A 19,069-nucleotide genomic window follows, 5' to 3' on the forward strand; every position below is an offset into this window, starting at 1 on the left:
GTACATTAATATATAACATCACTGTACATTCCTATTTATAATTGTCGAAAGTTGTGTTACGTACGGCTGTTTATTTATTACGGCGGCATCATCTAAACGGGATAATAATAACGCACACACTCAACATAGCCTCGCATTAAGGAATCCCTCTGTCGCGGGTACCATGGACACACATAGAAAACCACAAATTACACACAAACCCATGAGAGAAATAAAATGTAAGCTATAGAAATATTTCTCCTGACCCGGGAATCGAACCTGGGACCTCTGCGTCGCAGTCGGCATGGTAACCGTTCGGCCACCGGGGCAGTTAAATAAATGGATAGAAAAATAAAGGGATAAAGAGAGGTTTCTTTCGTTTTCTGAAAGACGAAACGAGGTAAGCGAAAAAACTTATGTCTGAGACTCATTCAGTTATTGTTAGTAATATATAATACAGATTTATTATATCAATATGATGGAGATGTATTAGACTACCACGGCTTTTTTTTTTATTTTGACAAGCACTTGGTTTGTCTTGCTCTCGCGCTTGCAATGTTTATAAATGTATTGAATCATTATTGTTTACAAGAACAATGTATCATGTTCTTATTATACGTTTCGCTTCCGCTGGGAACGTGGACACGAAATACACGCTTTGTCGCTCTTATAGCTCGGACAAAGAGCTTTTTCTTACCGATTTTGCGTTAAAAGTGCCATTGAAAACGAATTATTATTAACGAAACCGCTCACCAAATTGATGCAATAACCGAAGAGCTACACGTGAAGACTAAAATAATAGTATAATTGTGTAGTGTAGTATAAGAAGACATTACTAACGAGAATCTATTTAGTTTTTTTTATAACATAATTCAATGACTCGATGTTTGTAATTTTTACCGCCCCCGTGCAATATACATAGAACGTTTTTCGTCATATTTGCGAGGATATAAACATAATGATAATTTATTTCTTGTATGAATCGCGTCACAACACAACAATAACAGATATTGCTATTGGTGGGTTTTTTATAATAATCAGATGGCTAGTTATTCTTCCATAGATGTTCCGTAAATGAACTCAAATGTTGTAGAGTTTGAATTTGAATTTATAAAATTAAAATATAACTATAATTATAAAAAAAAATATAGTTAAATTCCAAGTGTTTATGGTTTTTTTTTTTCTATGCTTCAAGCTTATGCGAAATACATTCAGATTTTTCGAGCATAGACGTTAAGAAGTACAGTGCAATTAAAAAACATTTTATACTGCCCTATGGCGGTAATGTAATGTAAAAACCCGGTTAAAACCAGTGTTTTATTCTAGTGTTCCAATATTGTAATTTCTGTCTGTATCTTGTCGATAAATATATATCTTTTTATATAGTTTGTTACTACCACCTTGTATAACTTTATGACATACAATAAAAGTGTTAAGTATGTTATCTTATATTGATATCCGCCACGAATTATCAAATAAGCAAACCGTGTTTTTCGTGGCAATAATTTTTACACGCGACGGTAAGGTTATATATACTACAAAGGTTTAGGTCATAGGTTCCCAAACTTTAGTAAGATAAAAAATTTCAACGCCTACCACCACAAAAAATAAACGAAAACACGTATTGTTGGTATTAATTAACACAAAAATCACAAGGAAACAAATTATATATTGTGTAATTATATATTATACGAGCCCTATACCCCCACCTACTCGGCCTGCGGCGCGTGGTCGGTTTCAGATTACGGGGTGTGCTTATACTCTTCGGTGGCACAGTGATTAAGTACTATGGGCGCTTGATGAGGAAGTTCAAGATTCGATCCCTGATTTGAGCCAAAAAAATATAGTACAGGAAATTCCCTAGAAATTTGGAGTGATTGTCTGGAATTTTTTCCTTAAACTTCTCTTTTTGGCACAGGTTCCAAGAAAAAAGAATCTAACAGAGATACGGTCGACATACAATAACGCTATAAGTATCTTATTTCCGGAAAGTAATCCTTCCATTTTGAACAATTGTGAAATCTTGTACCGTAATAGAATCTCCGTATACTACCTACGTAAGGTGGCGTGCGGAGGCTTCGGGCTTCGCCCTCCGCTACACCTCGGCCTACGGCCTTGGCACTTATAACTTTTAAAAAAATACCATAGCTCTTTAAGGGCCATATTGACAAATGGCAAAAAGTAAATTTTGACTGCAAATTCTAAAATTTTCTACTCTAACAAATGCTTGTATGGCGGTCATATTTATTTAATTTAATTTAATGGCGAAAAACCAATTTCGAGCACAAATTATTATCTGGGACTTCTAGAAGCATATGTCAATTTTCAGCTGAAACAGAGCGAGTTTATTTCGGCTGCTGTTTTTGTCGAAAAAATCATTTATTTTTTATAAAAAATGGCGAAAAAAAACTTTTGACCCCAAAATTATGATTAAGGACTCCTAAAGACCGCATGCCAATTTTCAGCCGCATAGAAGCAAGTTTTTCTGCGGCCGCCATTTTGGATTAGCCATCTTGAATTTTTTTACACAGGCAGTTGACCACAATTACCCTCTATGACATTCCTTTGAGCACCTTCTACCTATCTCTAATAGTTTCCGTGATAGAAGGCTTCGAAATTTGTATGGCGGCCATCTTATTTATTTGAATTTCGAACATTTTTTACTTTCTGCAAAAATTGACCAAGGTGTATCTTAGTTTTTGCAGGCCGTTGATCACTCGTTTACATTTTCCACCATCAGGTCTTCTCATATTTGATTCTTTGCCTTGGAGCCTATCCGCGTACAAAGATCTGGTAGCATGCGTTCTATTTTTCTTAGTGAGTCAGGATTTGTAGCTTTATATATATAATAGTGTAGTTTAATATAATTCAAGTCAATTTCAAATGTGGTAGCACCCCCAGGACAGCATCAACACCCCGCAATTGCTTCCGAGGCCTCTACCCTACCCTACCCTAGTGGTAGGGGCCACTTTGGAAAACTATGGTTTAGGTAATTAACTAAATGTAAACGTTACCTGGTTACTTATTGTAAAATTATACTTTTTGGAAGTAGTTCTAAATATATGATAACAATTTCAGGTAATAGATAACATTTTGAACTACCTATTTAAAATAGTAGTAAATATATAATATAAATATTACATTTAATTTAAAATGTTTAATAACACGTATCACACCTTTCCTACGATAAACAACCTAAAATTCAGCCTTTAATAATATGACAACTAATAACATGCAGCGCACAAACCTAGTCCAGAAAGTCCAGGCTTGGGGGTCTGCCAACGAGCTATGGAGCGCAGCATTATGGGAGTCAAATTGTCAGACAGAATCAGGAACAATGATCTACGCTCCAAAGCGCGAATCGTAGATGTGGGCCAACAAGCGGGTAAACTAAAATTGGAGTGGTCGGGTCACGTCTATCGCATGTCAGACGAGTCGTGGGCAAAGGCCATCACAGAATGGATCTCCAAAAATAGAAAATGACCATGCGGCAGGCGAAAGCGTCGATGGAGAGACATGCTAGATCTGCACCTAAAACACTGGACCTCAGTAGCGCAAAACAGAGAGATGTGGAGAGAGGGGAGGGAGGCCTTTGCCCAGCAGTGGGACAGTATAGGCTTTAAAAAATAATAACTTGCGACCTAATTAAAGAGTGCAGCTGTAATACGACGTATGAAACTCACTACTAAATATTGTATTTCACCGATTAACCAAACGACATTTGTTAACTTTTAGTTAATTACATAGACCTTTATACTATGATGCATGAATTAGCCGAGATAAAGGACTGAAATATGAGACGCGGTCGTACAGACCGAAACGAAACAAATAACAAATGTAGCGAAAACTTAATGCCTGCACGGTACTATCACATATATCGAGCGTAAATGCGCGCATATACGCACACAGTTCAATGGCGTAATTATCGGTAGACTTTAAAAACAACGGAGAAATGGACGTCAATCATATTACAAAGTGCAATGCGATGAGCTGACACAAAGTAACAAACCATTCTTCGTCCTCTCGCTTATCATTTGCGTCCGTTCGTTCAACCCAAGAGATATCCCGTTGTTGCAACACTACAAATTAGAACACAGTCACAAATGTCGCTAAACACTTATAGCTTTATGCTCAATTTACTTTGCTGAACAACAAACAGCATAGCATTTTCCAAGCCAAAAAACAGGTCGAGTGTTTTTAGGAGAATTCTCACACAATATCAGTTTCTACGTTAGACAAATGTAATGCTTCCAGTCCGTTCTGCGACAATGCAAACTGAACCTAACACAAATATATTCTAAATCTCTTTGAACAAATCGATGGCTTGCGATGATACAGGTGACGAGGGAAAATCTCACATATAGCGCAAAGTGGTCACATATTTTCCAAAGTTAAATCTTCTTAGCATGTTGACTCTGATGTTTATATTTGTGTTGTGTATGTCCAAAGTTAATATAATTCTTAAAATAAAGAAGCGTGGACACGAGAAGATGGCTTTTTAGAATAGGTATATTGTAAACCCAATGTGGTCACATGATTTATTTTAACTTCTTCCCAATATTTTATGTAATTATCAAAACAACAAACACTACAAATCACACATTAAGAAACATTTTTTGAAAACTGAAGATATAAACTTTATTTTGTTAATTGCTTCATTGTTATTATATGCCATTGATATGCACATGTGAGTGAGCATGTTTTTGTACCTATATTGTCCAGAAATAATTTAGTTAGGTTTTTAAAATGTTTGCTCTATTATCTTAAATAGACTGAACTCCTTCGCCGGGGATAAAGCCGGAAGGGCTTTTGTGAGCGAAGCTTGTAATTAGTAAATAAGTATTTTTCTTGTATTTTGTATAAACAAAAAATTAAAATAAGGACAACATTTGCTGGTGTCATTGTTATTAAAGAAGGAGGATGATCCCAAAATTGCTAAATAAGCGCTTATTTATCACTTCAATGAGTAAACAAAGTCAAAACAACAATAGCCACACACAATACAAATTAGAATATTGATAACCATCGAAACGTGACAACGGCTAGTCCAAAAATTGCTAAAAAATCATTCCAAATTTCTTTTCAAAGTGATTTTCGAATCTCTCAACATAATGGAAGATACTTTTGTCAGATAATAGATATAATTTTTTATAAGCGTTTGTTAATCTTTTTATGTTTTTAAGTCACTTCGTTGTCACGTAGGTGACAAAACATTATCGCCGCAAGGGGGCGCACTAAAGTATTCTTAAGTTTTATAAAACTGTTCAATTAATTTGCTTAGTGACTGTACCGTCATTGTAACAGAACTTAGATTTTTCGTTAAATCTTGGAGCCAACAAATATCGTTATTTCTATTTCATAATAATATTTATAATAAGCACTCAAGTCTGTAAAAACCTTATGCCATTAAAGAAACAAACAAGTTATTGACGACTTAACATACACTAAACAGTGTCTGAATTTATAAATCACATATCCTAAAAATTCATTGTTAAATGTTTGACATACATATATTTATTTTGACGTTATTCAAATTTTTGTTATTTGACATCAACATGGTTATCATTAAAATTGACCCATTTCACTATCACCGCGTTTAAATGACTGCCTGACTTAATAAATCAAGTGTGCACGCCCATGTAATATTATTGAAAAAGAAACATGTTGCACTTGGTTTAGTCTGTCGAAGTGCATGCGAGTGAATGTATAAATATACCTTCAATATTTCGATACCTCCAATGAACACTACTACGCCAACTAAATTTTTGGACCTGTTCTTTTTATTTTGTTTTTTGTTTCTTTATTTTTTCACAAATTAGGTTTTTTTCGACGTTTGTTTTTTTCTTTCTTTTTTTCACAAAATTCGGGGAGCATAATATTAGTAAATAAATATGGCTGTTTTCATTAGAACTATCGATTTGTAATGATGTCGTTGTCAGCTTCTATACAAACTGTTTTCACAAATGCATTAATTATGGAATATTTCTCTTATAAAATAGACAGGTAGATCATCGTCACGAGCTCATTACACGTCCTACTTCTGGCCACGGCTATCCTCTAATAAGAGAGATGCTTTAGGCCGAAACCGCCACGTTTTCCGAGGATGGTGAACCTTCTTCAACGAGCATGCACATCATATCGATGATTTCCTACACCATGGGTGAGATCTATCGCCAGAATTCCAAGTCATAGGTACATGGCGCCGCAGGAATTTGAACCGACGCCCTCTTAATTGAGAAGCAATTGCTCTTCCACTGGGTTACCACAGTAGGTCCTAGCATAAGTCACATGATTAGTCACTCGAACAACGTAAACATGTTAAAGCAAAGTAATAAATACCTGTAATCTCTTCAACTGTGCGGTTAGAGACTGGTTTTGCGACTGCAGAATCTTTATTCTTCTTATGAGCGTCTGATTTTCTGCAGTACACTGTTTTACCCTAAAACAAAACAATTAACAGTTTCAATTATAGCCCAAAAGCTCCAAAGCTCCTGCTAATCTCCATACTACACTACAGATAGTTACCCTTAAAATCACATAATTAGAGACACTAACCTGTCTTCAAGCCCGTCAACGTACTCCTTCTTTCTCTTCCTAGAATCCTGCGCGGAGATCTTATTCCTAATTTTCCTGCGAATCCTCTTCAGTTCTCTCTCCTCGTGTTTTGTCAGTGGATAACTCGTGGGTAGAGTGATTCCCTCCTTTGCCAACAGCCGCCTTTCTTCAGCTGTTAGAATGAGACGGGGGTAACCATTGCGACCGTCGTTGACTTGGACTTCCTTGTCGTCTTCGTCTTCGCTATGGTCGCTTCCAGAATCCTCTGAAAGGGCATATAAAGTTATGATGCTATTTGTTAAGTGCCCTAACTTTTCGAACACGTTTCTTAAAAAGATGTTTTAAGGTTTTGAGTCTTATTGGTTAGTTACTGACCGCAGGCTGATTTCGTATAGAGTCAGATACTTCAGGTCTAAAGGGTTAAAATGCATAACCACGTGGTGACACGATCTCGCACCATAACACGACAAAAACGTCGTGCCGAGGTGCTCTAGGCAAAGGGTTTGGTTACAAACAACATTAATGAAAGCATACAGTATTTACTATTATAGATAAATGATGTGATTGGAAATGAAATCCGTAGACAAGATAGCGCAGACTTACCCCAAAAAGCCTACCAACACAGGTTCATCATCATGTGAACGTGGATACCATTCACAAACGTCGTAAGACGTTTCAAACGGACAATATCATTTCAACTAGTGTAGTGTTAGTGATTATACTAAATAGTGTCCGTGCAACTGAACAAAAAGATCACATGGTAAAAGACCCCAATATGATTAAGTGAAATGTAAATTACTTATTAGTGTTGTGCATGGCTAGATTGTAACGTATTTATAGGTAATGTACATTGACTTACAATTATATGGACGTCGGGTCCGCGCTAAAAAGTGTCCGAACTTATAGGGCGTTAAAATCGTATACAGAGCGTCATTCACGCTTTAGTCTTCGTTTGTTCGACTGACAGCGAAGCAAGCAAAATTAGACAGTACTGCGATATCATTACAATTTAAACTCAACGTTTTAGCTTTTTCATATTCCTTTACATGTCACTACGTTTAAATAGGTTGACTTGGGACATTTGTTTCGTGGTTTTTGTATTAGACCCGTCGTCCATTTATTTGTAAGTCAATGGTAATGTACGTTATTTGTGCCTTATAAATGAATGGAAAAAAAAAGTTTTTGTTTATTTCTTACAAAAGGCATAAATTATTGTTTCTGTCTTTCATCCCCTATATCAACCCGTTTAAGATTTATTTTTCCGACAAAACGTAGCCTATATCCTAAGTCCCACATATCTCTATACTAAAACTCATCAAATTTGGTTCAGTTGTTTAGGCGTGAATTTACAATATTAGTTTGGATATGTGTGTATTTCGCATAATCAACTTATTTTGCAAATTATGCAAATGCGTCGTATATGTTTATAAGCGTAGTTCATACAACTAAGCAAACATTCTTTCGGAACAAAGTGCAAAATTCTTATTATTTTAATACCATACACGTGACCGTGTGCGTGGTGTGAGTGACCTACGAGGAAGAGGCCTTCGCTCCCAAAATGTTGACTTTTCTCGTTTGAAAGGCTTTGACAATGTACTTATTGTATTTAGCAAGGTTTTATATATACTGTTAGTGATAAGATGTGTATAGATCTACTTTCTCGAAAATAATGTTGTATTAAGAACAATAATAGTACATTTAATAATAATAATATTGTTTATGTAAAAAAAAACGAACTTTAAGAGCTGCTGTGGGCCAGTGATAGAGAAAGCGACGCTTCGAATTTATGAATGTTTAATAGCAATATCTCTCGCTAACGGTGCGGTGATAGTGGCCAAACGGATTGCACTGTGGGTGTTAGATGAAGAAGTCCCGGATTCAATTTCCGGCAGGATCAATTTTGGAAATCTGGTACTCATGATACAGGGATTCAACTTTGAGACCAGGTAATTGTGTAATTGTCTGACACGTTATTATTATTAATTTGAAAATATTAATAAAAAAAAAAGAATTTGATAACAGAAAAACAATAGCATGTAGAGACTAAATGGAAATCAATTATTGTTCAGATTAATAGTGAAACATTTTTAACGTTTCTTTTTTATTGATTCTGTTGCTGTGAGTTCATTGAGATCTGAATCAAAAACACATCACTGTACAATAGAAATGGCAACATTATTTTTTTTAATGACATTAATAGCTGTCAGTTTGCTGTTCATAATTTAAAATCCGTCTATAGAAGCTGCGTGAGTTTGAGGAGGCATTATCAACTGGTTTAGCCGCCTTCGGCATCAACTGGTATTTAGTTATGTAATTTTAAACTTAATCTCGTTTCGGCGAGTCCGGTTTAGCTGAGAATTTTCCTACATTAATAGGCTGATTAGAGAAACGGCTGCCTTTAATGCAGGAGACCTGAGTTCAATTCCCGAACACGTGCACTATAGTATTTTCATTTCATCGATTTCTTCAACGATAAAGGTATACTTCAGGTATTTCATGTTCATGTAGTTAAAGAAATTTAAGCAAACCTCTGCTGGTCATGTATCTCCACAGGGTTTACCAATGCAAGTTAGGATCAGGAAGTCCAAATAACCATTTATTCCGCAAGTAAAATTTTTACACTTCAAAACGTCATTTTTTTAAGCTACTGCTCGTTCGCGGCTGACTTCCCTGATAAGAACGAGCAAGAAACTCTAGGGATTGCTCTTTTCAAATAAACTTAAAGGCTATGGAATACAATTTAAATCATAATATTTGTGTGGAATTTAGACTCATGTCGTCTTTCCATACATGTTTTTTTTTATAATATCTAATGACGGGACGAACACGTCCAACGAACACGCGCACGACTGTGCACCTGATGGTAAGTTACACGCCTGTTCATAACAGTTGCAGTGTTCCTCAGAACTTTAAATCGCAAAGATCTGAGGGGCACTGCCACTGCGCCTGTCGCCCTGAGACCAGCATCCGAACACAGTAACGCTGACGTTATTGTTTGCAGAAATAGGTAAGGTGGCCTTGGACGAACTTTTTCACAACGGAACTACTGCTACTAAAATATAACACGTAGTTTTCAATTTTGTAATATGCCTTTTCTATTAAAATACTTTTGATGTAAGTTTTCAACTTAGGAAATGATAATCTTAAATATATTAAGATCTAAGAGCTCCGAAAAATGATTGCAAAAACGTATACAGTTCCCCATAAAAGAATCGTGTACTTTAGTTAAGAACGAAAGTGAGAAGTCAGAAGTAGAGTAGAAGGACTTTAATAAAAATATTCTTTTTATGTGTCAGTCAATAGATGGTCGATAGTTTCGATGCAAGGTATCAAGTAAACAATAGCTGTAAAGACCAATGACCGCATAAATCAATTCGAATCGTGGCGCGGACATTTGTCTAGATTCTCCCAATTGCTTTCAATAGTTTCAATCAACGACAGTGGCTGAACTGACGCTCGCCAATTATACCCATTATTAATGTTAACATTCTTATTATATCTTATTACGTCCCACTTATGGGCACGAGCCTCTTCTAAGGAGATGGTTTCACGCTGGCCCAATGTGGGTTTAGTCACTTCACGCGTTATCCAAAGGCTGTGAAGCTTTTTCCACGTTCAGGTCTCATCATGTTTTTTTTTCACCGTTGTGAGAGATTGCTATTAAACAAATTTATGAATGACAAAATTGTACTATCATTTCTTTATAATTTAAACTTATTATTAAATGATTTATTTAAATTAATTTTAATCTATTTTATAACCGTTTTTTTTAATTTGAAATTAAATAATATTAAAAAAATATTTAAATTTTGATAAATGTTTATCATGCTGGACTGCCACGCAGGGGCCCCGGCCCGGGTTCCATTCCCGGGCCGGGAGAAATATTTGAACAGCCTACATTTATTCCTCTCGTGATTTTGGCTATAATTTGTGGTTGTCTATGTGTGTGTCCACGGCACGGCACGATACAGGGTTTCTCTAGTGCGGGGCTATGAGTGTAATTATTATTCATACTGATCTACTCAGAACCAAATAGATGGTTATCAGAACAAAATATAGGTATAAATGTCGTGGTAATATTCTGGGAAAAATTATATGAAATACATTGCTACAGCAGAGGGAGAACAGTTGCTTTTCAATTGAGCAACATGTACCTATTAGTACAGGTACCAATACTTTCAATTAACGGTGAAAGAAAGCATCATTACGAAACCTGAATTTCGAACCTTCAAAAACAATTCGCTCTGGGCATTTTGCAGGGAAAAGTGTCGTTTTTATTTTGACTTTCAATTATTTTGTGAAATCTAGTTTAAAGTGGAATAGGATTAATAATAATAATAACGCACACACTCAACATAGCCCCGCACTAGGGAAACCCTGTGTCGCGGGTGCCATGGACACACACATAGACAACCACAAATTACACCCAAACTCACGAGAGAAATAAATGTAGGCCATACACATATTTCTCTCGGCCTGGGAATCGAACCCAGGACCTCTGCATGGCAGTCCGGCATGGTAACCGTTCGGCCACGGAGGCAGTTAGAGCAGGATAGTACTATTGTGCCTTAATCGAAGATTAAAACGCGAAATTATACGAATCTTTATATATCTCTCTCTCTTATATGAATATCTACGAATTATACGAACTAAAATACCCGTATCGGCCCGTTCTAAGGAATCCCGAGTCAATCCAATCACGCCGCCTCAAATTGCCTATCCTCTTTGTGGCGGCCATATTTACAGAAACATAATTAAACGAATACATGGCTCAAAGGACTTGTATCCAAGCCAAAATTATTAATAATAAATAAAACCTCCAAAAACGTGTTAAGTCCCCAACCCGCATTGTAGTGTAATATACGAATTGAAATTAATGCTTTGTGTAAAGAAAAATGTACGATGAAATCAGAGTAATCAAGAACCAAAACCGTAAATAAATTACTTGTTCGTGTATCGAATCGACAGACCAATTAAGTGGATTTGGTATCACGTGGAATTCAGTAGGAAATTTAAACTTACCAACCACAAGACTTTAACAGTGATATAGAATTACCTTTTTAAATTAATTATAAATTATTAACCTAAGAACTCGATATAAATTATTAATTTTTTAATAATATTATCGTAGTCTGTCTTTTTTGAAGACGGAGTAAAATGACATTTATACGGTTGCCAGTTTAAACAAAATTTTAAATAGGCATGTAGTTTTTGTCGATAGTTTTATCGATAGATTGTGAAAGACGATAAAAGTTTGCCAAAAACGACTGAATTGTGAATGTTACGGCGTTCTAATGATTAGTAATTGCGTTGTTGCCTTCTTTATTCTTATTTTGACAGTCGACCTACTTTCTAGCACTTCGATGCTTTGTGATAAATTTTTATTCATATACATTTTAACAAGAATAGCCGGATTTGATTATCTATATTGAATGAAAATGGAAAAGTTTTTCATACACATAGATTTAAATACAGTACAGTATGTATGTTTGAACTTACAAAAATTGACAATTCAAATGAACTTGTGCGTGTGGTCGAGGATGATTGAAATGAAACAAGTTCGGCTATTTTATGACCTCAGTGACCGGTGAATTTTCGCATTTACGTTGTCGCCGGTACCACATGATGTCAAAAGTGAAACATCGTCGGCAAACATGACACAGTGTTCAGAAATAGATTTAGGTAAGTCATTGATGTAGATTAGAAAAAGTAAACATCCAATCACGCTGCCCTGCGGTATTGACTTTTCACGTAATGCTGGTCAGATCTAACGTTACGTATTGTACATGTATTATAGTCAAAAAATTCTATGTCAACATACTGAACTCGGTTTTGTAAATAAGATTGCAACCACTTGTATGCTTCTTCCCTAATACCTATACTATACAGTTTTCTTAGTAGAATATTATATTGCACTTTATCATAAGCATTCGTCATATCTAATAACAATCCATAAGCGTGACCAATATTCAGTATTCGATAGAATATTCATCGACTGCAATCACTAGCTGCTCGCAAGCGGGCAACACTTTTGCGCAATGGACTGTCATTTTACCCCGTGTACAAAAAAGACAGACTTCAGACCATAGTAACGTGAAACAAGGGTTAAAACTCACCGCACTGATTGTTATCGTAGTCACAATCGCTCCTTTCCACCTTGAGATCCTGCAATTTGCTCTGCGATAACAGATTGGCTGCCGCCAACTTTATATTTGACGCATTTTTTAAATCCGCAGCATTTATTATCTTAATAGACTTCAAATCTTTCATATCCTTAATAGTGACTGGTAACAGAATCGATCTAGGGTTCCCGGCCATAGGTGCAACGCGAATGACCTTTCTCTGGGGTGCGACTGTCTCCACAGGCTTACAGTACACCCTAGGTTGATGGTTGATCACTTGAATATTAGCCACTTTCAAAGGCTTCTGAGGTTGAGCCTTTACAACCAGTTGGGGTTTCTGTACGGTCTGGACGGGGAGTTTCAAAGTGGATCGTTGCACTTTCGGCTGGACCACGACTAGCGGAGTTTGGGAGAGTCGGCGTTTTCTACCGGATTTACCTAAAATAAGAGGTACAATTAGACATATGTATACGGAGGCATTTGCAGGTCATCGCATCCTTTATCATCAACGGACATAACTATAAATTATGATAGGACAAAAACAAATTTTATATACATTTTGAATAGTTTAAGCCCCCGATGCGTATATGTGTGTCTGTCATAATCGTGGCATCGTAACTTCCTAACAAATGGTCTAATCTAAAGTAGTTTTTATTTGAAGGTTAATTTAATCTGGATGGTTCTTAGTTATGTTTGATGATCATCTGTTCAGCTGTTTAAAGATCATCAGCTCTTTTCCCAATCAATGTAGGAATCTCAGTCATTAAGATACTTCTAGAATGCGTAAATAATAAAATTTTCCACCGAAATATGGTAGAGAATATACACCTGAAAATGACGAATTAAGTGGATTTAACAAGTAAGTTGATTACTCTATTTAAAAAAAACGTATAAGAATCTAATTCGCAAGTGTTTTCTGTATAAATCAGAATTATTTTATTTTCTCCTACAATTATCAGAATGTTCCAATTAAAAACAAATTAAGCGACTGGTTACGTAATCTTAATCGCATAAAATCAACTTCGAACTATGCACATACTTAGGGAGACACCATACTTGCTAACGCGAAATCGGCTTGAGCCGATCTGAAAAAGCTTTATGTCCATGCAATGAGTGCGAAGACATTGAGCGCTTCGCTTCCGCTCGGGCAGCCGATACGAAATGTACATCGTCTTTTTCGCTCTAATGCTCTGGTCACACAGAGGAGGCCGCGGAAGCGTTCCGGACGCGGGAATTTTATTAGTAATGTACGAGGTCATATGAACCCTGCTACATCGAAACGCGTGTCGGCCGCGCTTTTCATTTTCGCTTTCGCGACCGCCTCTATGTGGCCAGAGCATAAATGCTGTTCGATTTATTTCAGAGTCGAGGGCGCGTCAATGGGTATGGTATAACGACTTATTTCAATAAATAAGAGTCGCGGGCGGCTGGCCGCTTGCGATTCGTATTTATTAGTGCCATTTTCCAGTAAGCGACTAGCCGCGACCAACAGCAGCTGTAGTGGCTAGTTTTACTTCCGAGTCGCGGCCGCTGTGGATATGATATAATTATGTATATGACTTATTTCAATAAATTGTGCGTGGCTAGCCGTTTAGTGGAAAATCCCTCATAAAATAAGTCATATGTCGGTCGCTTGCGGCTTGTCGCTTATTGGAAAATAGCTCTTATATTATGTGAACATTTTTCTAGACCGGCTATGCTCTAGCCACAAAGAGGCGGCCGCGGAAGTGTTCCGGGCGCGGGAATTTTTGTAATGTACGTATAGACCCGTGACCGGAATGGAGGGAGTTAATTTAGCTAAACTAAAGAATAACGTGGATTATTATTAATATTATATATAATATTAATAATAAAATTCCCTCAAATATTTTTATAACGCACACACCCAACGTAGCCCCGCACTAGGAAAACCCTGTGTCGCGGGTGCCATAAACACACACATAGACAACCACAAATTACACCCAAACTCAGGAGAGAAATAAATGTAGGCTATACAAATATTTCTCCTGGCCCGGGAATCGAACCTGGGACCTCTCCGTGGCAGTCCGGCATGGTAACCGTTCGGCCACGGAGGCAATTCAGAGAGGCAGAGGCAGGAAGAGAATATTCATATTATTTATTGAAATATGAGTAATTTGGCGACAATTATTTCCTCTTAAGTATTTGCCGCAAACTATTGTCTAAAAAAGTAGTGCTTCTGTAGGTACTTAAGTATTTAAATACTTTAGCCATTTAAAAAATAAACATGAAACCACCTATATTTTTGGACTCTTTAGAAAATAAAGAGTGGAAAAGACATTTTATACACATTAAAGACATACTAAGAAAACGTTCATACTTTAGATAGAGTAAATCCCTCAATTCCGATCACTGGTAAAACGTCTGCAAACGCAATAAGCAAATTTCGTCCATCTCCTATGAATTATGCGGTTTAAAACTTTATTTTCTCAATGGAATAACTTAAATGATAAACTTAAAAATGGTAACATTATATAAGCTATAAACATAGTACGTCGTACGACAAGCGCTAAACACATAAAATCTACGTAATACAAATGTAACATTTTTAAGAGGTGGGTAGTTTTGACTCGAGCAACAGCGTGCTGAGCAAGAGTATCGTGCGTTTGCGCGAGCGTAGTCTACACAGATCGGCAATAATTAGATGTGTCCAGAAAAGTACGTTGCAGATTTTGTGCATCTTAAGGCAAATTTATCGGGTCAACGTAATTTCGAATTAGAACTTACGAGTTATAATCAAATATAAAAAAGGCAGATAGCAGACGATTGGTGAATGTACGCTTTTGAAAGCTGAGTAAATTCGTCTTACGCAGTATGACAAAAATGATTCAGATACGGCAGTTAACGAACATAGTACTGTTATTTCCTCCTTTCCAAACAATATTTCCATATTTACACGCCTCGTTGATATTCTAATATTTGATGGGTTATTTCTTAAGGTCGACCTCATATTTGCGTTTAGAATACCCCACTCAATAACTATAATACAATTCAATTGTAGTCAGTGCAAACAATTACATAAAGATTAACATAATGTGGGAACTATGCCAAGCGTACATAGATTTTGGTTCAATTTCGTACACTGTTTATTCAAGTGTAGCTTCTATATGAATTACTTAAATACCATTGTTTTCAAGGCCTCTTGGATTTTACTGCATAATTTAAAATATACACATAAATAAGATATATAGGTCGTGATAGAATAATACAAAAGAAAGCATTTTGTTAACATTATCGTTAGCGTAGGAGTTCGAAAGGACCCAGACTCAATTTTATTTAAACCGCTTGTTCGCTGTTCTACTGAATATGGGAACTTTTTATTAGCAAAAATATTATATTTATTATCGAGTTCTTAGGTGTTCCCGATTGTTACACAGGAAATGAAACTATTTTTCCGAATCGCGTATATTTGTTTTTTCAAATAAACTAACGTTTGAACCAGAAGATGGCCCGGAACACGATTGACTAAACTACGCTCGAAGAAAAACACAACATTTTCATTTTTTATGTTCGTCTACGGAAAAAATTGTGTCATTCCATTGTTATTAGAGGTATTCCAATTAAAATTTATCTCGGGTATTCGGGAATAAGTATGTCAGGGAGCTTATTTTATGTCATTCCTAAAATATATTTTATTTCTTAAAGGCAAATGTTTCATTATCGTGCAATAAACTTCTCCGCGCCCATCTCACACATTTCGCCTTAACACGACTCATGTTGTTAAGTGTGGTAAGTCCTTTATTATGCCGTTTGTAATGTGAGATTTCTTTACACCTAACGACAGCATGTTACGTAAAAATATACTGTTTATTTGTACATTCGTATTTCTGATTATAATTTTACAAGGTAACCAAGATAAAAATATCATAATAATAAATTATTAATTCTTACTTATCATTACCGTACTCTTTATTTAATACGCAGTAAGATTGCAAAGAAAAAAGTTATTTATAGACATACTATAAACGTTCCGGTTTCGATTCCCAGAAGGAACAATTTATAACACTAACTATTCCAAATTAGCTGTGGTCTGGATGGTTGTTCAGGATAGTGTCCCTGGGGTTAATTTCCTGCCTCTTGAACCGATAGTACAGGAAATTGCCTAGATTAAGACATTAATCAAGTTAATTAAAATTAATTCAACCGAAATCTCGTTATACGACTTTACTGAATGGTAGAAACTTGGAACTGGAACTAAGACTTTCTGACGAAAGAAATAAGGTCTTAAGTCGCTTTGAAAGACAAACATTATCCACTAATTGTCTTTGTGTTGCCTTTTTTACTATATCAATGATAACCGTGGCAGCATGGTCTACCGCCTCTCAAGCAGAGGGTTGTGGGTTCTAATCCGGGCATAAACATTTTTGCAATCGATAGGCGAAATTTAATTAATTTGAAATTTGCCATAAGTGAAGCTATTGGGCACGCGTGGGAAAGCAATGAGGAAGAAAGAAATGATTGTACGAGGAAGCTTCTGCCCAGCAGTGGGACTATATAGGCTAACTACTTCCATTACCTTTTTTATTAACTTATTGACAGAAAGAAATTTATACGAGCTACGAATTAACACTCCAAGTTGTAAATACGTTGACGGGAAAAAAGTCCTGAATTCATTCTAGGTAAGGGGTTATATTTAAGGACATTTTGTTAAAAAGGTATTTCCATTTAGTTTTTACGCAAGACGATAAGTATCATAAATTAATATCATATTTGCGTCTCCGTGTATGATAAAGATGTATTTCCTCTTGTGTGTACACATTATTATTCTTACAAATAGACGTCATGATTATAATTAGAACTGATCTTGAAAACAATATAAAACAGAACAAACGAAGAAAGAATGTTTATTAAAGCCTCGTTTGCAATTTGGTTAGTAACTATTTGACACAATATGTCAAAGTAAGCAATGATGGGACACGATCAGTGAAATGGAGAATTTATGTTAAAATACATCGACTGACCTATGACATACAAATCAAGATTATATCATGGTAAGAACTGAAATCAACTCATATGATTTACTATTAGTAGTAGCAGATGATGAAAAAGTAAGTCGAAGTAGAGGTCCTTGTGAATAAATTCGCCCAAGGAAAGTACCTTACTTAGTAACCTTACCTATTTCTGCCGCCAAGCAGTAACGCTCACGTTACTGCGTTCCGGTTTTGAAGGGTAAGGGTGCTGATGAAATTATAGGCACGTGGGACTTGGTATTTTCTCTGAGGGTGACGGATGCAGGGGCAGTGTCAGGTCTTTACGATTTAAAACTCTAAGTGTCGTTCGCGCACGACTTGTTCGTCCCATCGCTCCGTGTTACAAAAAAAAACTGACTGAAGAACTGTTTGACATGATGTCAACAGCAACATTATATCACCGCATCCCTCGCCACCGGCAGGGAGTCCATCCACACACTCTGAAATCTCGTACTCTACGGTTTCAGAGAAGCTTTCTCCCACGTACAATTAGGTTATGGAATAAACTTCCTGTCGGGGTTTTCCCGCAGGAGTCTGGCTAGCAACGCGGTCGTAACGCCGCTAGCGTTCCAGGCGTTCATAGGCTATGGTGACCGCTTTCTATCAGGCAGGTTGTATGTTTGTTTGCTGCCTATTTAATATAACATTAAAATTAAAAGGGCTCCACGGATAATGACGAAAAAGCGTGGCGTCACTGTATGTTAATTTCCACTACAATTTTTGTAAATGTAATCGATCATACCTAAATAAAAAACACGCAATTTAGCCGCAAAAATACAAAGTTTAAAAATATTACGAAATATTTACGATAAACATATTAACATTAACATATACATATATTTAATATTAGTATAAACATATTAAAAAACCGCCGAATCATTTCTTAACTATATGAGTTGATCGACTCCATGTTTTCGATGTTTATTTTCGTCAGACGTAACTTAATTATGTTTTTAAAATGAGCGTTAATAATATTCCTTAGTGAATTCACTCCAACAGTGACGTGTATGTAATGGATGGCAACGTAAATAGTCGTAAAAAAAATATTTTTTCATCACACTTGCTCGTAAATAGTATGATTCCATGATGGCTAACTTGTCTATAATACTTTCCGGCCTTTTTTCTTTTAATTACAGCCATGATCGACATGATACACGACAGACTTCCTTACATAAGTCAGGTTCAAGTGCAAGCAAGGAGGTTACTTATGTTCAAAATGAAAACATTCGCTTGAAATGTTATCTAAACAGAAATGTAATTGCAATTCAGACACATACTATTTAAATATTATTAAGAATTTCTTATAATTTTTTTCTTAAATTTTTTTTTAGATTCTAACATGGCATTTTACCAACATTTTAGTTTGGGTTGTATTATCTATGGAAAATTTAAATAAAACAAAAATACCCGCCATTGGAAAAATCC

General features: G+C 36.0%; 1 protein-coding gene across 2 annotated transcripts in view; it reads right to left on the minus strand.

Annotated features, from left to right (window-relative positions):
• Positions 1–19,069, minus strand: part of LOC113234755 — a 37,878-nt gene that overhangs the window by 5,209 nt on the left and 13,600 nt on the right. For both annotated transcript variants that reach the window (XM_026470220.1, XM_026470221.1), the window contains exons 4-6: positions 12,651–13,094; positions 6,535–6,799; positions 6,319–6,418 (exon numbers count right to left, since the gene is read on the minus strand). In XM_026470220.1, the coding sequence (XP_026326005.1) occupies positions 6,319–6,418; positions 6,535–6,799; positions 12,651–13,094 (809 nt within the window). The remainder of the gene's footprint in view (positions 1–6,318; positions 6,419–6,534; positions 6,800–12,650; positions 13,095–19,069) is intronic.

The sequence above is a fragment of the Hyposmocoma kahamanoa genome, unplaced genomic scaffold (assembly GCF_003589595.1).
Source record: "Hyposmocoma kahamanoa isolate Upper Pololo Valley unplaced genomic scaffold, ASM358959v1 86, whole genome shotgun sequence".
Classification (NCBI taxonomy): Eukaryota; Metazoa; Arthropoda; class Insecta; order Lepidoptera; family Cosmopterigidae; genus Hyposmocoma; species Hyposmocoma kahamanoa.